This window comes from Barbus barbus (assembly GCF_936440315.1).
Source record: "Barbus barbus genome assembly, chromosome: 11".
In the NCBI taxonomy this organism is placed as follows: domain Eukaryota; kingdom Metazoa; phylum Chordata; class Actinopteri; order Cypriniformes; family Cyprinidae; genus Barbus; species Barbus barbus.
The window spans coordinates 7,617,823-7,641,452 of NC_136739.1; the positions used below are offsets into that span (position 1 = coordinate 7,617,823).

At 39.8% G+C, this 23,630-nt stretch overlaps 2 protein-coding genes across 2 annotated transcripts in view; both read left to right on the top strand.

Annotated features, from left to right (window-relative positions):
• Positions 1 to 1,260: 1,260 nt before the first annotated feature.
• On the top strand, positions 1,261 to 9,150 carry LOC306876754 (ras-related protein Rap-2a). The gene is made up of 4 exons (XM_079428150.1): positions 1,261 to 1,491; positions 1,566 to 1,632; positions 1,737 to 2,059; positions 6,399 to 9,150. The coding sequence occupies exons 3-4, from the start codon at positions 1,746 to 1,748 to the stop codon at positions 6,634 to 6,636; spliced, it is 552 nt and encodes a 183-aa protein (XP_079284276.1). The 5' UTR covers positions 1,261 to 1,491; positions 1,566 to 1,632; positions 1,737 to 1,745; the 3' UTR covers positions 6,637 to 9,150.
• Positions 9,151 to 16,034: 6,884 nt separating this feature from the next.
• Positions 16,035 to 23,630, top strand: part of LOC306876790 (FERM, ARHGEF and pleckstrin domain-containing protein 1-like) — a gene marked incomplete at its 5' end in the record, with an annotated part of 61,357 nt that continues 53,761 nt past the window's right edge. The window contains one exon of the mRNA XM_079428197.1: positions 16,035 to 16,205. Within this exon, the coding sequence (XP_079284323.1) occupies positions 16,035 to 16,205 (171 nt within the window). The remainder of the gene's footprint in view (positions 16,206 to 23,630) is intronic.

The window sequence follows — 23,630 nt, forward strand, 5'->3', positions numbered from 1 at the left end:
TTGTATTGTTTAATGTAGGCTGCATTACATTCATGGCGGCATTAAATTAATTAAATGTAAGTTACATACAATTATTAAGACTAAAAGGTAATAGGCCTTTTGCGTTATTGGACGTACTGGTACCCATAGATTAGCCTATATAGACCATAATAAGAAACAGAATTGGACATAATTAAGGATCTTCTACAGAAGATTTCACGTGTGTCACCAGAAAGACAATACTACTGACACTTTATCAGACCTCCTGAAATCCTGAGATGTTGTTATCCCGCTAATAATGTTATTTATTTATTTATTTATTTATTTTATTTATTTATTTTTGTATATGGGCAGATCTCGGGCTCTGCTGTAAATAGTTATACATCTAAAATGTTTAATAAATAAAGAATCAAAAGAAGAAAGAAAATTTCACATGTAACGAACAGGTAACAAACAAGAGGAAACACACAAAAGGACGAACATAAGAAAATAAATTAAAATAAATACAAGTGTAAATATGTTTTTAGTAATAAAAATAATAAACAAGTAGTTTAGCTAGATTAAATGACAACTGATAAGCAAAGGAAAGCTAGACTATATTCTGCCACGTTGAAACTTTTATTATTATTTATTTATTTATTTTACAATTTTTCAATTCTAGCTTTTTTCTCGCAATTCTGACTTTTTTCTGACTTAAACTATAACCTCAGAATTGCAGAAAAATAAGAATGTGAGATTAAAAAAATCGAAAAGTCGAAATTACGTTTTTATTTAATTTTTTATTCTGTTTTTATTCAACTTGCATATCTGTATGTGCTTTCCCTGTCTTTTTAATAATCTTCTATTATGGTCTTTGCCAATAATTTGTCTTCTGTCTATATTTTGTTCCCCTTTATTATATTTATTTAGTTATTTATATTATAGGTGCTATAGCTTACTCTTATTTGTGTTTAATTGTGCCGATCTCTATATTTTTATTTTACTTTTTTTTAACCTCTGCTGCACTTTGGTCAGTCGTATGGCTGTTTTTTATACGTGGTATATAAATAAATTGAACTTGAAGTAGACTCATAAATAGAGTCATCAAACTAAAACTCATAAACAGAATCACTATCATACAAAAAAAAATGGGGGGGTGGGTGAAGAAGTAGTTCATATTATGTTTCAAGAAAACAGCTATCCCTACGTAATTACGTCATGATGTAAAAGAATCAGTGAGTCGTCCTTGAACTGATTCTTTCGAACGAACTGCTTAAAGTAACCGGTTCGCCAAAATGACTCGGACTTTACAATAGCGGAGAGCGACGCGGCAGAGGATCCCCACCCGTGAGCATGGCGGTGTGCTAGTGTGTATTAATGAAGACCGGAGAGAGCAGGCGGAGACGGAAAACACTAACATGCGCCCCGATCGCTTCAAATAATCTGATTTTAACGGACTGTGTGTTAATTCACCGATGCCAGAGGCAGTCCGCTGGGTTTCTCCATGCAGTCTTCGTTTACTTCTATAGGATGGTGAGCTGAGCAGATAAAAAGCACAAGTTATTGGTGATTGCATCTATCCAGCCGTTCCCTGCTGTCAATTATAGGCGCGCGTGGGCCGCCGGTGCTCCGTGATCATGAAGCGCTGCTGCGGGAAGCGCGTCTTTGTGCGAGGTGTGTTTATGTTGGCGGACAGACTCGTTTAAACGCCCTAAACATGAATGCCATTGTCATGTCGAGTGCCGTGTGAGTTTATTTTGATTCGTTGAACCTTTCAGACCGGAGAGATGCGTGAGTATAAAGTGGTGGTCCTCGGCAGCGGCGGGGTCGGTAAATCCGCCCTTACCGTGCAGTTCGTCACCGGGACGTTTATTGAGAAGTACGACCCGACCATCGAGGATTTCTATCGTAAGGAGATCGAGGTAGACTCGTCGCCGTCGGTGCTGGAGATCCTGGACACGGCGGGCACGGAGCAGTTCGCGTCCATGCGGGACCTGTACATCAAAAACGGACAGGGCTTCATTCTGGTCTACAGTCTGGTGAACCAGCAGAGCTTCCAGGACATCAAACCCATGAGAGACCAGATCATCCGAGTCAAGAGGTGAGATGGGACCGATAACCGTCACGAATTAGGGTGTCGGAGCTTCGCTGTCGGTGACATGTCATTGTATACGATGAAATTGATCTTAACACATCTGACAGCATGTCCAGAATCGGCCCGTGTGTGTGTATTGGGCCTCTACAGGCCTGTTGCTCGAGCCTTGATGTGCCGCATCCAGTGTTTAAACACGCTGCTGTCTGCATGAAAGATTCATGCTCAAGTGATGCGATGCACTTCTCTGCTGCTCGAAACCTGATCCATACTTCAAATGCTGTTCTCATTTGTTTAGGAAATATTGTAATGGCTATGTGATGAATATTTTCGTGTGTTTTAAATTAAAACCAGCTTTGAAGTTTCTCTGGATAATTTGACAATATTAGCTTTTAGCTGATTTAAAATAGAGTCTTCACTTCCAGGGAAAATACTCTATAGATAGATAATTAAAATGCACTCATCTTTATTTGTCTGAATATCCCTCCCCTAAACTACCATAACAATCAAAGTAGTCCATAATAGAATTATTAGAATAGAATAAGAATTATTATTATTGTTATGATTAAAATCATAGTGTCAAGAGTAATTGCAAGTTGCAATTATCTGTCTCTCTGTCTGTCTGTCTATCAAAAATAGGAAATGCGCTTTGTTGTTGTGGGCGTGTTTGAAAAATTGCAAAATGTATTTAATGTCTGAAATTTGATCACTTTATTTTGTGTTTTTAGAAATGCATTTACAAACATGTTTTCTCTTGTTTAGATCATGTTTTGGCCTAGTTTTTTTTTTTTTTTTTTTTTGAGATATAGGCCTACAGGCTGAAGAAGTCAGCACTTTAGGGAAAGCAAACATGGAAATTTACAAATGGTTGGTATGTACAGGTACATCTAAAAAAATTACAATATTGTGAAAAAGTTCATTGTTTCTTGTAACTTATTTCAAAAAGTGAAACTTTCATATTTTAGATTCATTGCAAAGTATTTCAAAAGTTTTTTTGTTTTAATTTTGATGATTAGAGCTTACAGCTCATGAAAGTCAAAAATCAGTATCTCAACATATTAGAATATTTACATTTGAGTTTCAATTAATGACTATCCCTACAGTATAAATTCCGGGCATCTCTTGTTCTTTGAAACCACAATAATGGGGAAGATTGCTGACTTGGCAATGATCCAGAAGACGAACATTGACGCCCTCCACAAAGAGGGTAAGTCACAGAGGGTCATTACTGAAAGGTGTGGCTGCTTACGGAGTGCTGTATCAAAGCATATTAAATGCAAAGTTGATTGGAAGGAAGAATTTGGGTAGGAAAAGGTGCACAAGCAACAGGGATGACCGCAAGCTTGAGAATACTGTCAAGCAAAGCTGATTCAAACACTTGTGAGAGCTTCACAAGGAGTGAACTGAAGCTGGAGTCAGTGCATCAAGAGTCTCCACGCTCAGACGTCTTCAGGAAAAGGGCTACCAAGCCACTTCAGAACCAGAGACAACATCAGAAGCGTCTTACCTGGGCTGTGGAGAAAAAGAACTGGACTGTTGCTCAGTGGTCCAAAGTCCTCTTTTCAGATGAAAGTAAATTCTGCATTTCATTTGGAATCAAGGTCCCAGAGTCTGGAGGAAGAGTGGAGAGGCACAGAATCCATGTTGCTTGAAGTCCAGTGTGAAGTTTCCACAGTCAGTGATGATTTGGGGTGCCATGTCATCTGCTGGTGTTGGTCCACTGTGTTTTCTGAAGTCCACAGTCAATGCAGTCATCTACCAGGACATTTTAGAGCACTTCATGCTTCCTTCTGCTGACACGCTTTATGGAGATGCTGATTTCATTTTCCAGCAGGACTTGGCACCTGCCCACACTGCCAAAGGTACTAAAATCTGGCTCAATGACCATGGTGTTACTGTGCTTGATTGGCCAGCAAACTCGCCTGACCTGAACCTCATAGAGAATCTATGGGGTATTGTCAAGAGGAAGATGAGAGACAGCAGACCCAACAATGCAGATGACCTGAAGGCTGCAGGAATCAAAGCAACCTGGGCTTCCATTACACCTGAGCAGTGCCACAGGCTGATTGCCTCCATGCCACGCCGCACTGAAGCAGTAATTCATGCAAAAGGAGGCCCTACCAAGTATTGAGTGCCTAGAAATTAACATACTTTTCAGAAGCCTGACATTTCTGTTTAAAATGTCCTTTTTTTATTGATCTTATGTAATATTCTAATTTTGGGTTTTCATTATCTGTAAGCCATAATCGTCAAAATTTCAAGAAATAAAGGCTTAAAATATTTCACTCTGTATAATGAATCTATATAATATATGGGTTTCACTTTTTGAAATGAGTGACAAAAAATATTGACCTTTTTCATGATATTCTAATTTCTTTAGCTATACCTGTATTGCCAAATTGTAACTAGTTCTGAAAAACACGATTCTGTTCAAATTCTGTATTCAAAACTTCCTGAGTAAATGTTTTACAGAAATAAAACAAAAAATTTGACTTTCTGTGGGCTTTTAAATCAGTGCTGGTTTGACTGCATTCAGTGCCCCTGAAACTAAAATGTAAGCAACAAGTGGCAGAAAACAATGCTAATGGAATTCGATTTAAACTGATTCTAATGGCATCATATAAGAATTCCCCAAGGATCAGTTGAGATCCCACTGAAAAACCGTATCCTTAGTCGTTCTGGATTCCATTAGTATCCTTTAGGATTGGCACCCAAATCCAGGAGCAATCCGTTACCAATAGGAACTTCACTTATCAGGGACAGTAAGTGAACTAAAGATGATAAGATAAATAATTGGGGGAATACAAGTGATTCCATTAATACTTTTATCCTTCTTATCAGTCTTCTTATCAGTTTTAACTCAGGCTCCCACCAACCTCAGTCACCCTGAAGCAGAAATATATTAATACAGACCTGCAAACAACATCTCCTCCAGCACACATTCCCATGCAAATAATATACATCTGCACTCTCACGCAGAAGGATGTTTCTGCCTTCAGAAAATATTGAATAATTGAATGGCATAAATATTTCACACAGTAAAAGTGATGCATAATGAGGAGGAGATAGTGGGAGTAAGACACATCTGTCACAGCTCTGTTTGTTCTTGTTGAAGGATGAATGAGACCGGTAGTGAAAGAGCAGGGTTTAGTGTCATTTAAAGAAGTGCATGACTAAAATAGATGATTGTTATAGCAAGTGCAACTGTTATGGCTCACATTTACACTGAAAAATTACTTCAAAATGACTCTGGCTGCAAAAACTTGGCGAGTTTTGCAGTCACGCAATGCTAAAATGTTACTAAAATGGTACAGTGCAGACATGTGACCCAATTTTGGTTCATGACCCACAAATTGTGAGAATCAAGGGACAGCACACTGTCATTCTGAAAGAACTTTTAAACTGTGATGTCATTAGTGGTTTGTTAATAACAGGGTGTGTTTATAAGGGGCGTGGCTTCAGTAAGCCCACCCCTCTCATCCTCCCTTGACCATGATTAGTGGTTGTGGGTGAAGACGTTCTTCTTTTGCCTAGAGGAAGACCGTACTATGAGAATTCAGATGTGAGGTGCAGGATGTATTGTGTGTCTGCCTTGAGAAAATAGTATAATCACAGTGACCCATTTTGATACAGTTGAGATAATTAAACAAAAAGGTGAGGCCCTGACAGGCTACATTGTGAATATTGTCAATTACACAACTGTTTGAAACTTTTGCGTCAATAAGACTTTTGAATGTTCTTTATGTCTCTTATGTTATCAAGGCTAGATTTGTTTGATCAAAATACAGTAAAACAGTAATATATTATTGTAAATTAAAATAACTGTTCTCTTTGTTAATATCTTGTAAAATGTAATTTATTCCTGTGATCCAAAGCTGAATTTTCAGCATCATTACTCCAGTCTCCAGTGTCACATGATCCTTCAGAAATCATTCTAATATACTGATTTACTGCTCAAGAAACATTTCTTATGTTCTAATGTTGAAAACAGTTGTGCTGCTTAATATTTAGTCTTTTTTTGATCAATTTAATGCATCTTTGCTGAATAACAGTATTAACTTATTAAAAAAAAAAAAACTTATTCGCCCTAAAACAAATTTATGAAAGAGTGTATTAAAAATATTACAGACACAAATTTTCTTTGTACAATATTTTAAGTCAGGCAATATATTAAACAAGTAAAGTGTTAGATAATTTTTTTCTTTCTTTAAAATGACTTTTCTGTGCATTTGTATAAAAATAATATTTACCAGTAATATCCTACTCTGACATCCATGAGCCAATCAAATCCTGATGGATAAAATCAAGAAATAAATTCTGTTTAAGTGTTCTCTCTGGTTGTTTCCAGGTATGAGAAGGTTCCTGTGATCCTGGTGGGGAATAAGGTGGATCTGGAGAGCGAGAGGGAGGTGTCTGTGAGGGAGGGACAGGCGCTGGCCGAGGAGTGGGGCTGTCCGTTCATCGAGACGTCTGCCAAGAGCAAGACCATGGTGGACGAACTCTTTGCCGAGATCGTACGGCAGATGGACTACGCGGCACAGCCGGATAAAGATGATCCATGCTGCTCCTCCTGCAATATACAATAACCCCCCCAACACACACACACAGAACTCACATTACAGTAGCTTTGATAGACCTTCTAGTGTCAACGGTTTTCCATCATTCTGTATCTGCAGACTGACAGTAACTTTGAGGATTTTTTTTTCTTGTCACTTTAAATCCTGACTGACTCAACCACAGGAAGAGCACTTGCCTTAGGTTTCACGTTTCCTGTTTGAGCAGGATCCTTCAGTGGCGATGAGTTGGACTTTTATGTTCTTGGTCTTATGGTATTGATGATTTTATCTGAATTTGTCACCAGGTCAAAGAGAGAGAGAGCGAAAATAAGAGGGTTCTTAGCCGTATGCTTGATATAGCCATATAATCATTTAATGAAGCCTTTCTAATTGTCCATTTATTTGGGAATAAATCCCTTAAAGTCATAATTTTTCATCGGTATCTCATCTGAAACATCAAGAGGTAGAAAAACAGTCAGGTGGCTTTAGCTCTGTTCTAAAACCTAGTTAGCTGCCTACCTAGACAGTATGTTAAAGCCCAAATATGTTCCTTATGGTTTCCCAGAACGCATTGCGGTGAGCTCTGAAAAATTAATCCAGGATTGTGGATGAGATTCTAAATATATTTGAATTTCTTTCCACTCCATAATATTTTGCTGAAAGTTAATAAGGTGTGTTCTATGTATTTTTATACATTGCACACACAAGTATCATGCTGTTAGCTTAACAGCATGCTAATGTCAAACTCTCCAAATCCAAGTGTATGAGCTTCACATAAGCAACTGTATATGTGTGATGCAGAGCAGGGCTGAACGATTAATCAAAGTAATCACAATATGGTTTTGTGCAATTATCAAATCACAAAGGCTGCAGTTTAAATGCATAAATGTATGTTGGAAGTTTCTGAATGAAATTATGATCAATGCTTTCAGTTGCTAATAAAACATTTATAAACCTGCAGCCGACAATGGAGAAGCTTTAAAGTCGTCATCATGAAACAGAAGTTACGATTGTATTTTCTTCCCTATTGTTACTTTTTGAAAAAACAAAAAAATATTGGGCGGGGCTTGGTTTTGTTCTTTGAGGATTTATTGGATCATTGTCATTTGCTGTTGCTGAATTCTCTTGTGATTGACAGGTTGCACACTCGCTGATGTTGCTGCAAATGGGAGGAAAGTTATTTTTATTAAAGATTGATTAAATGAATTTAAACGTAAAAGTAATCATGCACATGGATAAATCCTAAAATAATCACTGCAGTAGCAATATACCATAAAAATTCAGATTTATCACTTTTGATTTAAGGGGGTCCCTGCAGTTTTCCACCAAAGTAAAAGTTTGATAGGATAATATTTGATAATGCTTTGTTTTATTTTGCAGTAAAACAGTATTATTTACTATAATAATCAATTTCATGTTTTAATATTTAATTAGAATAATCATAACAATAATAGTACTTATTTTATCGTCATATTGATATGATTGCTATGAGTTTTGTGAAATTTACAGTATGAAATATACATTGCAATCACAATTTTTACCAGAAAAAACTACTATTCCACCAAATTGTTCAGTCTGCAAAATCCATCTACATAGAATGTTGTTAATAAACAGTAAGGCGTCTTAGTAGGTTTTGGAACAGAGCTCTTTATGCTGCTTCCATTCAAAGTCAGATTTAGAAGATGAGTTCAGAAACTGGCGACTCTACCAATAGTTTTGCAGTGAAAAAATTGTGAACAAAGAACTCTTGTAGCAACCAAATTGGGGACGCTGTGCTTTACGCCACTAGCAGTAGTTCTAGTGTATCAACAGAGAGAACCATTTATCTTGTTTTTTTATGTTTGCTAAACATGTTGTATCATGCAATGTTGGACCTTTTGACTCTTTGATGTATTTTATTTGCTTAAATGTTGAATGTTTGACTGTAAATCTCTCTGACTGCCACCATGTCTGCATCATGAACCCTCCATCGTGAGTTTCAAGAGACTTTCAATTGCACTTTTCCAAGCAGGAATGTTAACTTTCCAAACGAATGGAATGCAGCGTAAGTCCCTGTCTCTGATTGGATGGGGACACATCTGGACACTGAACTTTTGCTAATTTAGTATCTCATATGACTCTGTAGGACTCGTTTCTTTTTCTGTCTCTCTCTATTTTATCACCCTCTTTCTCACGCATCTCTTCAGTGTCTCAGCCCCTTTCTACACTCGCTCTCAATATTCTGCCATGCTTTTGTGGGTCATTGATGCTGACGATGATGGCTGTTGGTTGACTGTCTATCCGTTTGTAAAGAGGTTGCCAGTTTTTCTTGGTATCCTCCTCCTGGACGGGCTTGAGGTTGAATCTCAAGGCTGAACATATAGAGATTATGGAGGTGTGTGAGTGTGTGTGTGTGTGTTTGAATAGAGAGCTCTGAGTCAGTATTGATTTTATATTTTTTTATGTGGACCTGTGCTCAACTCTTCTGAATGATTGAATGGTGACACTCTGTTTTTGTTTTGTTTGGCACCTAAATAAAGTGCATCTGACACTCGCATGCACTGCAGTGTGGTTTCTGTTTTTTCTGTGTTTTAAAACCAAATATATGCCCGCTTTATAAATAAGAAATATTTGAGCAGATCATTGTGGCGGGAGGAGCCAACGACAGACACAGTGGGCGTGGCGTCAAGCCTCGGAGAGGTTTTTATTAAACAATATATCAAAATAAAGTGTCCAAAGGGGGAAAAGTGTCCAAAACAAACAGGGATCTGGTGTCCTCGTCGTGCTGCGGGGCTGTGCAGGAGGGCAGTGTTCAGGAGGGAAGGGTCCAGGGAAGGGGCGGAGTCCGGTGGCCGCACGCGCTCCCCTCTCGGGGCCGGGAGCGAGTGGCGGCGGCGTCTCTTGCGCGGCTTCGTCCATCTTCGGGCATCCCGGCGCTTCTGGGGGATTCGGCGGCCCGGCATCCTGGCCCGTCAGCCGCCTAACGGGTGCGGCAGTCCTCCTCGACGCTCCCTTCCTGGACCCACGAGGACACCAGCGTGCATGCACGGGGGAGAGACCGGTCTCACGAGGAGAGGCGCGTTCGGCATTTAACGGCGGCGGTGATGAGGCTCTATTCACGTCAGGTGCGCCTCATCACACGCCGCCAGCCCTGGCTGTTTCAGCGCCCCTCCTCTCTCACACACCCACTCCTGTCGGGAGCCTGGTGAAGGGCGGCGAATATGGGACGGGGGGGTGGTGATGATGGACAGGGGGGAGGCAGCCGACTCGTCACAATCATGTTACACTGAAGGACAAAAGTGCATCCTGTAGTTTGTTTGAATATCTGCACACACATGACAGGTTCTGTTTTCCATCAGGCAGGTTTTGTTTATTTGATGGCTGTTAAACTATTTCGTTGTAAGAGATACAAGTTAGTTATTTAACATTTAGCAGATGCCTTCCATCTAAACTGTCTTTTAAGGTGCTGTAGAGCATTTTCCGTCATCATAAAAGTTTTACACATGAAGACACAAATAGAGTATTTGAGATGAAGATTCCAGTCATATCAGTAGTTTAATAAAAGCGGTTTTATTTTACATGGAGCCGGTCGACACAAGGGGGAAATTAGTTAAATTGTAACTGACAGCAAAGAGCTGTGCATTTCTACAACTGGACTCTATAACTGTAGTGGTATTGGAGTATCACTGATATAGGCCTATCCTATTATAGTTTTTGTAAATATTTTGAATTAGATATTTGGCAACACTTTACAATAAGGTTCATTAGTTAACATTAGTTAACAACATTAGTAAACATGAAATAAGAATGAACAATACTTTTATAGCATTTATTAATGTCTGTCCGATCGCTACCACTTTGTTCATTTAAATGGAGAGTCATCACAATTATCACCAGTAAAGTATGGAGTACCACAAGGATCTGTCCTAGGTCCTCTGCTATTTTCAATATACATGTTGCCCCTTGGTAATATTATTAGAAAATACGGGATTAGTTTTCATTGTTATGCCGATGATACACAACTATATATCTCAACAAGACCAGATGAAACTGCTCAACTATCTAAGCTAATAGATTGTGTAAAAAATGTAAACGATCTGATGACCAATAATTTCCTCCTATTCAATTCAGATAAGACACTTATTGGACCAAAAAACAGTACACGGAATCTCTTGGATTACAATTTGCAACTAGACAGATGCACGTCCTCTAAAGTCAAAAATCTGGGTGTTATATTAAACAGCAACTTGTCCTTTGAAAATCATATTTCCCATGTTACAAAAACAGCATTCTTCCATCTTAGAAACATTGCCAAGCTTCGAAACATGCTACCTGTTTCTGATGCAGAAAAGCTAGTTCATGCATTCATGACCTCTAGACTGGACTATTGTAATGCACCGCTAGGTGGTTGTCCTGCATCTTCCATAAACAAGCTATAGATAGTCCAAAATGCAGCGGCTAGAGTTCTTACCAGGTCAAAGAAAATATGATCATATCACCCCAATTTTACAGTCTACCTATTCAGTTCCGTATCATTTACAAAATATTATTATTTGTCTATAAGGCCCTAAATGGTTTAGCTCCTGCGTACCTAACTCGTCTTCTACCACGCTACAATCCAACCCGCTCCCTAAGGTCGCAAAACTCTGGACTTTTGGTAGTACCTAGGACAGCAAAGTCCACTAAAGGACTTAGAGCTTTTTCACATTTGGCTCCCAAACTCTGGAATAGCCTTCCTGATAACGTTTGGGGTTCAGACACACTCTCTCTGTTTAAATCTATATTAAAGACACCTCTCTTTAGCCAAGCATTCACATAATGCATCTTATAATCTTGTACAGTAGTTATATCTGATCAATGTACATTATTATTATTCTTTAGCTTGAGTTGAACAAATCATTTTTGCTTAAATGGAACAGTAGCTACGCTAATTATGTCTCTATTTGTTTATCTGTTTCTGTCACAGGATTAACATCCCATGGTAACTAGGAATTACAGAAGCTTCAGTCTGGATCCAACCCTTAAATGATCTGAGATGACCGAACACCTGAGGAAAGATAATGCCAACTCCTCAGAGGACCTCAGAGGATGCCAATGCTCAGACAACATTCAGAATTACCAAATTTTGCCATAAGTTAAAAATATTAAGCTGCAATATATTGTGGAAATTTTAATTCCTGTAGAGCTGCTTTGCAATGATTTGTATCATAAAAAGTGCTATACAAATAAACTTGAATTTAATTGAATTGAATTAATCTTAGTTTAAGTTAATTTCAGCATTTACTAAAGCATTATTAAAATCACAAGTTTTGTTTGTTAACATTAGTTAATGCACTGTGAACTAAATTGAATAAACAATGAACAACTGTATTTTCATTAACTAACATTAACAAAGATTAATAAATAGTGTAATAAAAGCATTGTTCATTGTTTGTTCATGTTAGTTGCGGGTGGCGATGGCGCAGTGGATAAGACACATGCCTTTGGTGTGAGAGACCCGGGTTCGAATCCACTGTGAGACACCAATGTGTCCCTGAGCAAGACACTTAACCCCTAGTTGCTCCAGAGGCGTGCGACCTCTGACATACATAGCAATTTTAAGTCGCTTTGGATAAAAGCATGAATAAATGTAAATGTAGTTAATACATTAACTAATGTTAACAAATGACACCTTATTGTAAAGTGTTACCAGATATTTTTATATATTTTTTCTGCTTTTGCTTTAGTTTGTTAACATTTAAATAATTTAATAATAAACCAATTTAAGGGTTGGATCATCAATAATAATTAAGCAGCAAAACTGTTTATTAGAATGATTTCTGAAGGGTCATGTGACACTGAAGACTGGAGTAATGATTTGCAGGAATAAATTGCAAATTATTAACATTTACTTTAATTATCCTTATTATTCCAAACTTTTCACTAGTACTGTACCATAAAATATATAGTATACTCTATATACTAAAATATGGTTGAGTATGTAGTATCATTCTGCACACATGCATAAACAGGAAAGTCTATGTGAACAGTGAGCTGCTGTTTTATGGGGTAAATCTTTTACGGCAGACCTGAACTCTCTGCCCACTCACTGGACACAGGAATGCAGGGAAAAGCAGCCAAGAGAGGACACGGGAAATGGACAGAGGACATAAGACCACAGCAGTGAGGGGGAGATTCACACACCAGCATGAGACTTATTGCTGGGTGTCATGGCAACCGCATGGCAACACATGCTGCCAATTTCACACTCTAATTTGCAGTGATTTGATTGGCCAAAAATAGTTAGTGTGGGAAGATACGGACACACACCATCTATCAACATCCATCAGAAGGCATGCACCTACACTTAGCTGCCTGTCATATGTCAGATGTAGAACACTGAATGTGATCTACAGCACACTTGTTGCAGGAACGATCTCTCCTGAGAAACCTGCTTTATAAATGCCATAAAGACACAACTTTTTTACAAATGCACAGATTTGTAAAATCTGCCATCAGAATGAGAGTCCAAACAGCTGATAAAAACAGTATAATAATCCACAAGCAATCCACACAACTCAAGTCCATCAATTAATGGCTTGTGATGAAGTAGAAACTGTGTTTGTAATAAACAAATCCATCATTAAGATGTTTTAACTTCAAACCATTGCGAGTTCATATATCCATAATGTTGCTTTCTCCAGTCATCTCGTCTGAATCAGGAGAGAAATCTGTATCAGGAGAGAGATCAAGCACCTTTTACAAGACAAAACAGTTCAAAACAAATATGTCAGTGGATGTGAGAGGACAACAGGAGATGGACCTTTTCACGAGAGGAAGAGATAGTTGGACATGGAATGGTATTTCAACCAGAAGTAATGATTTGAAGTTAAAAATGTCTAAATGGATTTGTTTCTTAAAGCCACACAGCTTTTCACTTGACAAGATGTTAGTTGATGGATTGGAGTGTTGTGGATTACTTGTGGATTATTGTGATGTTTTTATCAGCTGGCTGGGCTCTTATTCTGACGGCACCCATTCACTGCATCCATTGGTGAGCAAGTGATGTAATGCTAAATTTCTCCAAATCTGTTCCAATGAAGAAACAAATAAGCAGCCTATGCATTTATTTATTTCAAAATGTTTTGAAATAACTAGAACTGCAATTATTTTTAAAGGTTATTTTTAAGTAGAAACTGGCTAATTTGGCTGTACAGAACTGATTTGCTACTGTTTGTAGCTCACAGCGTTATGGTGCTTCACTCTGCAGATGGCAGCATGTGAACGCACATCTCGTTGGCTGGAAGGTCTCGTGTGTTGGTTGGATCTGTGCTGTGCTCAGTCAGTGTAATCCCGTCTCTTCAGCCGGCAGACATGGCGACTGCGAGGACGCTCGTATGCTCCAGAACAAGCTGCATCTGAAGCGGCTCCGCAGCATCACCGTCGCGCTCGGTGCATTCGTGCACAAACGCACACTTGCACACAGCGGATTTATAATCGGGGTAAGCGTTTGGATTCTTCCCATTCATAGTGGTGCTCTGTGCTTGGAAGAGATTAAGGGGTAAATCTAGCCACAGATTTGAGCCTGAGAACTGCCGTGACATTGCTGAAGCTCCGTTCCGTTATATTTCCATTATGCCCCGACGCTTTCTTCCAGGCTATTATGAGTCCATTCACTTGATGAAGACCAGTGCGAAAGGCATATCGAAATAACATATTCTTCTATGAGGACCTTGACATTAGACGTCAATAGACCTGTTCCGCGCTTTGTTCAGTTACACTGCCTGGTACGTGGAGCCTACGACGCGACGGACGCTCCATTTCTAATTTTTGTTTTAGTTTCTGTTCTAGTCAGTCTGAAGCAAAATTAGCTATAAATATGACATGTGTGCATATAGTCTTAGCTGTTTTAACCTAGACAATGGAAAGTCGATTTGGAATTTAAATGGTTTTCATTCATTTCTTTGCACCTGATTGAACGCTTTGAGGCGAGGTGACGTGCAGCTTCAACGCGACGCGACGCGTGTAGAACGCGCACTGAAAGAATAAAGCGCATGGATGAGCCATTCTGAAATCCTCCAAATTTAATTCATTTTAACGCTGAAAGACCACGAAAGCAGTCTATTTGACAAAGGTGAATTAATTCAGAGAATAAGGTCCGTTTTGTATTCCACGTATAAAAGCCTATGAACTTCTCAGCGTTGTTCTCAGCATTTGATCTCTGTGTTCTTAATTAAACATTGCGGCTTTTTGTAAAATCATAATTTTAGCTATCCTGATGTGTTATGCATGTGGCATTTCATTTCCCAGCCAAACAAAAGACACAGTGCCTGAAGATGTACTTGCATCACCATCAGTACCGATGATTTTTCCAGGGCTTTTGGGGCATTACTGAATGAATGGAATTTTTTAAAGACTACTGGTGAAGCACTGGCTGTGTTTCTCATGGTGGATTTGGTTTTTGCTGGCACTGGTCTGATCTTTCACCCTCCCCCTCTGGATAACCCCTGAGAGCAGATCGAGCTTTATTGCTTCTCTCCAAGGTGTTTTATTGATAGTAGCCTATAAAACTAAACAGCCCAGTTTATATCAGAGGTCTATTTTTACAATGCACTTTTATTTATTTAAATCTACTTTATAAACAGCTCAGATATGAATGATATTGTTTGTGTAAATGAAAAGTGTAAAAACTAGTGACTAGACTTTATTAATAAAGCAAAAATGTTTTATTTATTTATTTATTTTTATCTGTCCTAAGATAAATTAATAAAACCTCTCAGGGCAGTAAATTGGCCTCAGGCACAAAAAGAAATAATACTGTCATATTACTGTCAGGAAGACAAAAATGCAGTTATTTCCTGGTATTTCTTTTTTTATACAGGCATATACAGTACGAGCATAAACCAGTAAATATATTGAATATTGACTGTTTGGAAGGTTCTTTTGAAGATTGCTTAGATAAATGTTATTGCGAATGAGAAGTGCAGGTCGCATATGGCCATCTGATCCACAGAGATCTGTGTTTGTTGTTTCATATTTTCCTCTGACTGCACCCTCTGTCAGTCTCTCAGCTTCTCACTTTCTCTTTTTCCGTTCTCTTTTCCTCCCCTCTGTTTCTCATGTTGACCCTTGGTTTAGAAGTAATGACATCAGTGCTCTGGAATGTGTGATAAACCCTGAAAATGATGGGAACAGAGAGGGAGAGATATGAGAAGTTGGATCAGCGTAATAGGTTCATTGTCTGAGGAGAGCACAAAAACATTAGACCAAAAAGACTGTAATTTTAAGCTTCAAATAACTTACATGTCAAGAGCCATCAGTGTAAATACAAAACTTCTTCATTTTCATATGTCCACTGGGTAATTATTACTATCCTTGTGGGACATTTGGCACAGACAAAACCTGATCATACACACATAGTCAGAGTGTGATTTTTGTGTGTGTTGTGTGCAGGCTGAGCCAGGAAGACCATGGTGGAACAGGGCCAAACGTCGTTAGCGGGACAGAGGTTAGGGGCACCAGAGACTCTGGGGATCAGCACCCTGGAGCCCGGACACAAACCGCCTGCTATGCCCCCTGGACGCCTGGTGCCCATCAGAGTCGTGCTGCTGGATGATTCAGAGGAGATATTCGACATATCGGTGAGTTCATATCCAATAAAACTCTTATGTTGTGTTTAAAAAAAAACAGACTCTTCTTGGTGGACATATATGGCCTCTTCAGACCAACATGAATGATTGGTACGATTTTGACATGCGATTTGTCTGATATACTCAGAGTGAAGTTATTTTTCCTTGTTTAGGGGGAAAAAAGAAGTTTAAAGAATTTGCAGTGATATACTGTTAGCGAACATCCTGATGCCGTCCACACTGCTGAGAGCAGCGTTTAGATGAATATGTAAATATGCGCTGCACGCTTTCCTCTCTAATAACAAACAAATACAGCACAAAAATGACAGCAGTGAGAAAGCAGTCGTTAAGAAAGCATCTGATCATAGCCTTGCACCAGCTCTGCAATTTTCATGTTTCAAGTCATTTTTATTTATATGGCGCTTTATACAATATATTGCTTTAAAGAAAGCTGCTTTACAACATCAAAGGGTTAGTTCACCCCAAAATGAAAATTCTGTCATTATTACTCACCCTCATGTTATTCCAAACCCGTAAGACCCTCGTTCACCATCAGAACACATATTAAGATATTTTTGATGCATTCTGAGAGCTGTCTGACCCTCCATAGACAGCAATGCAACTGTAAAGTTGCCAGGTCCAGAAACATAGTAAGGACATTGGTAAAATAGTCCTGCTCCAAGTAACCGTCTTCTGCCATTTTGGAGAGTATCACAATGCATATGCACGCTTTCCTCTAAGCGTAAAAAACAATGATCACGTAAATGTACACGCTTTCCCCCCTAATGCAAACAACACTGATTACAATGATTATGTTTTTGGGTACTGCCAAAAATGGCGTAAGACGTAATAGGATTAAAAAAACGAAATTACCGTCATGGGAAAATTGCGTCGGTTAGAGGTTCTGAATTTCAAATTTATTTTCGATTAATCGTCCAGCCCAAGCCACACCTACCTATTACATCATTGCCACGGACCAATGGTAGTTTGCCAGCTAGAGTAAACTTTTCTGGAAAGTTTCATACTCCCGAAACAAACTGCAAACTAACTTTGTTTTGGTCTAATTTTGGTCAAAATTACGTCATCAGCTCATTCTTTGATTTCACTTCAGTTATATCAGGGACTTAATGTGTAAAAAATGGCAGAATGGCTAAATAAAAATGTAAATTCACTCTCTGACAGTAGGTGGCACTTATAAAAAAAAAGCTCTGAACATGTGACTAAAAGCTGAATCTCACTGGCTGGCCAGCTTCAATTGTAGTGCAATTAAAAAGAGATTAAAACACCTCTATGTTGCACTGACTGCATGTGAATTGTGTCAGTCTGAACAGAGTTGAGCATTCATCTTGGTTTGAACTGGCCTGTACTCTATGAAGTTTTCACTTGAAGAACGCAAGCTTCTAGAGGGCATATAAGTCTGAATTAATGAATTTAGGTAAAGGGGTGCAGAGCCAGTGGTGGTTCTGTAGGCAAACATCAATGCCTTGAATTTAATGCGAGCAGTTATTGGTAGCCAGTGCAAATTGATGAACAGAGGCATGATGTGCGTTCTTTTCAGCTCATTAAAGATTAAATCTTTAGTCCATGTGGGTTTTAGCATATATAAGTTTTTTAAAAAGTATGTTTTTTGTTTTTTCCTTTAAGGAATGTCTCAGGGCGTATACAGATTTGTGTCCAATCAGGTGTTATCTAAAATAAGAATGTCCTTCTGACTAGCAATTAATAGTTTTCAGTCACATGACTGGCACGGAAACCTGTGGGCAGCACATTTGTAGAACTGCAGCGCAGGCCTGTCAAGCATTGTTTTGCTCTTCAGGTGGGCATTTCTGTAAGGATCTCATGTTTCATGAAAACTAGGAGTAGGCAGATTATGGTTCACTGGTGTCTTCAGTGGTGTAAACAGTCAGTTTATTCCATTCACAACCATCAACTGTGTAATGTATTGGCTTTGAAAATATTTAATTGCTTTCATCCATAGAGCAAGCTGAGGTTATTGACAAAATATATAAAAATAGTTTATCCTCAAATTTTTGTTTCAATAGCAAATGTCAACAAAATAAAGGATGGGCCTTAATGGTGGGAATTTTATATATTTTTTGATTTACTATACATTACACGTTATACCAAAAGGCAAAGAGTCACTGACTGCAATCTGTCATTTAGAACATGCTGGCATTTGATCTGATTGGAGGAATATTTGTGACCCTGGACCACAAAACCAGTCATAAATTTCAATTTTCAAAATTTGAGATTTATACATCATCTGAAAGCTGAATAAATATGCTTTCCATTCTTGGTTTTGTTAGGATAGGACAATATTTGTCCAAAATACAACTATTTTAAAATCTGGAATCTGAGGGTGCAAAAAAAAAAAAAAAAAAAGAAATATTGAGAACATTGCCTTTAAAGTTGTCCAAATGAAGCCCTTAGCAATGCATATTACTACTCAGAAAGTTTTGATATATTTACGGTAGTAAATTTACAAAACATATTAATGGAACATGATCTTTACTTAATATCCTAATGATTTTTGGCATAAAAGAAAAATCTATAATTTTGACCCATATAATGTATTGTTGGCTATTGCTACAAATATACCTGTGCTGCTTATGACTGGTTTTGTGGTCCGGGGTCACATTTATAATTTTCATAATATAAACATTCTGTACCATATGTATTGAACATGATTGTGATTATTAATAGATTTTGTTGAGCTGGTTTTATTAGCTGTGGGTGTGAGTGAGACTGATTTGTGAAGGGAAGTGAGAGTGTTTCATGAAGGTGTTTAGCTATTCTGTGGATAAATATAGAGCATGCCTGTGCAAACCAAATCTAAAATTATATGTTATTTTTTTTCTTGTAACCTGCAACATTGCAGAACTGTGAAACTGCAGAGAGCTGAGAGGTATTGTCCTAAGGTTTGCTTGGCTGGGGTTCAGCTGCTCTGGGTTCAACGCTCTCTCTCTCACACACACACACACACACACACACACACACACACACACACACACACACACACACACACACACACACGTTGGTTTTTGTGGTTTATGGGGACTCCCCATAGGCGTAATGGTTTTTATACTGAACAAACTGTGTGTGCTATTGCCCTACACCAACCCTACACCTAAACTTAGCCCTCACAGGAGACTTTGTGCATTTTTAGATTTTCAAAAAAACACAATTTAGTATGTTTTTTAAGCCTTTTGAATTACGGGGACATAGGCAGTGTCCTCATAAACCACCTTCATATTGTAATACCTCTATCATACCCATGTCATTATACAAATTTGTGTCCTCATAAACCACATAAACATGCACACACACACACCTCATATTGCAATGCACACCTGAGTGAATTGGAAGATGTAATTTGTGATCAGTAAAATGTGATAATTTCATAAGAAAATCAGGTATTGTTACTTTGAGTTTCAGGTATTAGGCAGATAAATAAAAAAATTCTGTAGATTTTCTGGAGACAGCAACACTTCACATGTCAACTCTCTTGATTTTGTAGATTTTTAAGTAATAATTTTGGGTCAGTAAGATATTTTTATGTTTTTGAACATTTATTCAAAACATACATGACATTTATTTGATCAAAAATACAACAAACAGTAATATTATGAAATAATATTGTGTTTTAAAATAAGTGCAATCTATTCAGTATATTTTAAAATGTAATATATACATGTGGTATTAAAGCTACATTTTCAAAAACTATGATACTTTTTTGAGTATAATGTAATTTAATGCATCCTTGCTGAATTAAAATGCATTAATATTATTTTTACAGTTAGTAAAAATCTTACTGACTCCAGAGTTCTGAACGATAGCGTATGTGATGTGGGTTTTGATGTATCTACGTAGATCTCAGATCAAGTCCGAGGACTGGTTTGTCACGTTAGATCTAAAAGACGCATACTTCCACGTCTCCATCCTTCCCACTCACAGGAAGTCCCTGAGGTTTGCTTTTGGGAGCAAAGCTTACCAATATCGGGTTCTTCCCGTTGGCCTTGCACTCTCACCCCACACTTTTACATCAACGATTGGTTGATTCTAGCTCAATCAGAGCAGCTGGCGATTCAACATCGAGGTGTCGTTCTCGCGCACTTGAAAGAGCTGGGGTTGAGACTGAACGCCAAGAAAAGTGTGCTTTCTCCAGTACAGAGAACCACTTATCTAGGCGTGCCGTGGGATCTGACCACGATGCAGGCATGCATGTCCCCTGCTCGGATCGAGTCGATCCAGTCAAGAGAGTGAAAGAAGGCCAGTCACTCACTGTCAAGCAGTTTCAGAGACTGCTGGGTCTGAGGGCAGCTGCGTCCAACGGGATACCTTTTGGCCTGCTGTACATGAGACCCCTACTTTGGTGGCTCAAGACCAAGGGGTTCTCCCCGAGGGGAAAACCACTCCGCACTTTCAAGGTCACGAGACGATGCATACGTGCCTTAGATATGTGGAGGAAACCTTGGTTCTTGTCCCAGGGCCCGGTGTTGGCTCCTTGTCGCCGTGTAACACTAGCGACGGACGCGCCCCTCACCGGTTGGGGAGCGGTCATGAGTGGCCACCCTGCCCGCGGTCTGTGGAGTGGCCGCCATCTGACATGGCATATCAATTGGCTGGAGATGCTGGCCATGTTTCGAGCACTCAAACACTTCCTCCCAGACCTAAGAGACCACCACGTGTTGATGCGCACCGACAGCACGTCGGTGGTCTTGTACATAAAGACCAGGGAGGTCTGTGGTCACGACCCTTGTACAAGCTGGTGGTGGTGAAGCAGATATGGCGAGTGTTTGGCCAGGCACAGGTGGACCTGTTTTCGACTATAGAGTCAGTTCAATGTCCCCTCTGGTCCTCTCTGACTCCTCCAACTCCTCTAGGACTGGATGCTATGGTGCAGACTTGGCAGAGGCTTCGTCTGTACGCTTTCCCCCCTATCGCTCTGCTCCCGGGAGTTCTGGCAAGAGTGTGCCGGGACGAGGTCAGTCTACTACTCATAGCGCCGTTCTGGCCGGGCCGATTATGGTTCTCGGACCTGATGTCTCTCCTCGATGGCACTCCATGGGAGATTCCCGTCAAGGGAGATCTCCTCTCATAGGCGGGGGGCACAATCGTCCACCCTCGCCCGGAGCTGTGGAAGCTGTGGGTGTGGCCACTGAGGGGACACATCTCATAGCTTCCGGTCTCTCAACCGAGGTTGCTGAGACCATCCTCCAATCCAGAGCTCCCTCTACGAGGAAACTGTACGCCCTGAAGTGGAAGCTCTTCACTTCATGGTGCGGAGGCTGTCAGCTCGACCCAGCTAACTGCCCGATTGGTACAGTTGTGGAGTTCGTGCAGGCCTGTTCCTCTGCAGGGTTAACCCACTCCACCCTGAGGGTCTACGTGGCGGCTATATCAGCCTACCACGCCCTTCTCGGTGGCCTTTCAGTGGGTAGACACCCCCTAGTACATGTTTCTTCCAGAGGCTGAGGCCTCCGGCCAGAGAGCTTATGCTATGTGGTGGATCAAGATGCTATTCCATAGCCTCGAGTCGTCTGCTCTCCCCTTTCCTGGGGATCAAGACTCACTTCTTAGAAGTTGGCCTTTGGGACGCAGGCCCCACCGACTTTAGCCACTCGTGGCCCTTTTTCTCTCGCCCTCGTTGTGCTCCCGAGGGATACACATAGGGCAGGGACTTGGAAGTCTGGCGGCGTGGGCATCTCGTTCCCCTAGCGTTTTCGACGCACCTCGAGTTCCTGAAGGGGAACGTCTCAGGTTACGTATATAACCTTGGTTCCCCGAAGGGAACGAGACGCTGCGTCTCGAAGGCCACACTTCCGGCATCTCTGCCAGCGCTTGCTTCATTCCTAGAAGCTGATGCTGGCTCCGCTGCATGTGCTTTTATGCTTCCTGGTCGATTACGTCACCCGCCCGTGACGTCTCGCCCTTCCATTGGACAGATTACACATGTGATTCGGAGCGCGGTCACGCTAGAGGAATTCCCCCTAGTGTTTTCGACGCAGCGTCTCATTCCCTTCGGGGAACCATGGTTACATTTGTAACCTGAGACGTTTTCTGCCATCTGGCAACCCGGGGTGTTGAAATTCTATTGGGTGAACTGGCAGTGGGCATAGTCACACAGACCAAAACAAAAACAGACATTTTGACATGGAACACACATTTCAAAGTAGAATAACTGGTTGCAGCATTGCTTTTTTGAGAAACAAGTGTGAACCTGGCATGTTTCCTAAATATCTGTAAACATATTATGGCATTTTATGCTTTAGTACAGTCAAAAATTACATAAAGCACCTTGTTTTGGCTATTTAATTGTAATGACTGCCATATACTGTCTTGTGCTTGACATGTTTTTTGCTCAGTCATTTGGCAGTGAGATTCCCAGCATTAATGATCACCCTTGACTGAAGTGTGTTGATTATTGATCATGTGTGCTGTGTTTGTGTTAGAGCTCTAGCTCTCTGTTTGAGTGAAGATGATAAAGTCCCTGAAGAGGGTGTTATTCTTTCTTCCTCCCTACTGACTCAATCAATATGTCAGTTAATGTAATGATGAACTGAATAAACACTGGTCTGAGTCATAATCACTGACACATCATACTGACTCCATTAGTATCAGTGTGTGGTCTCTCTTTCTCTCTCTCATTCTATCCTTCTTTTTCTCTTGCTGTATTTTGTATGGAGCTCCACACATTAGGGCTGTATGAAATTTGAAAAAACAAAACAAAACAAAAAAAACACTGACATTGTGATATAATTATATACATATATTGTAACGGGGTGAGGAATCACACGACAGGGCAGGCAGGTTAAAGGCCCTGAAGGGTGGCTTTATTGAGGAGGAGTGATGGGCAAAAAGGGTCCTTGTGGGTGCTCCAGTGCGGTGAGTGCTCTCTTCTTCCTTTCCCAGTGCAGTGAATCCGTGAAGTGTTCCAGTGGGGCTGGTCGGTCACACGCTGCTGTCTGTGGGAGAAATGAGAGGGCGAGTTAGTGCTTGGTCTCATGGAGTAGTCTCCTTGTGTGTGGGGCTTACGTGGCTTATGGTGCCACCGCCTGACGAGCCGCAGCTGTGACCGATCAGCCTGTGATGAGGATGGGCAGGTGTTCCTCGCTTGTTTCCAGGGCGATGCTGATGACACTTCGGGACGCTCGTCACAATATATATATATATATATATATATTTTTTTTTTTTTTTTTTTTTTTTTTGCAATATACGTTGTGATAAATTGTGAATTGTGATACGTGTTGTATCACCCAATTCATGCCAATACTCAGCCCTGGTTTTCTTAGGCCTGTTTTGGACCAGGACCAATATGACTACAAAATAAGAATAACTGTCAATATTTTATTGAGAGTATTGATGGGAATATTGTTGTATTACTGAAAATAAGGAAATATTTTATAAATATAAGTATATATATATTTAATTTTTTAA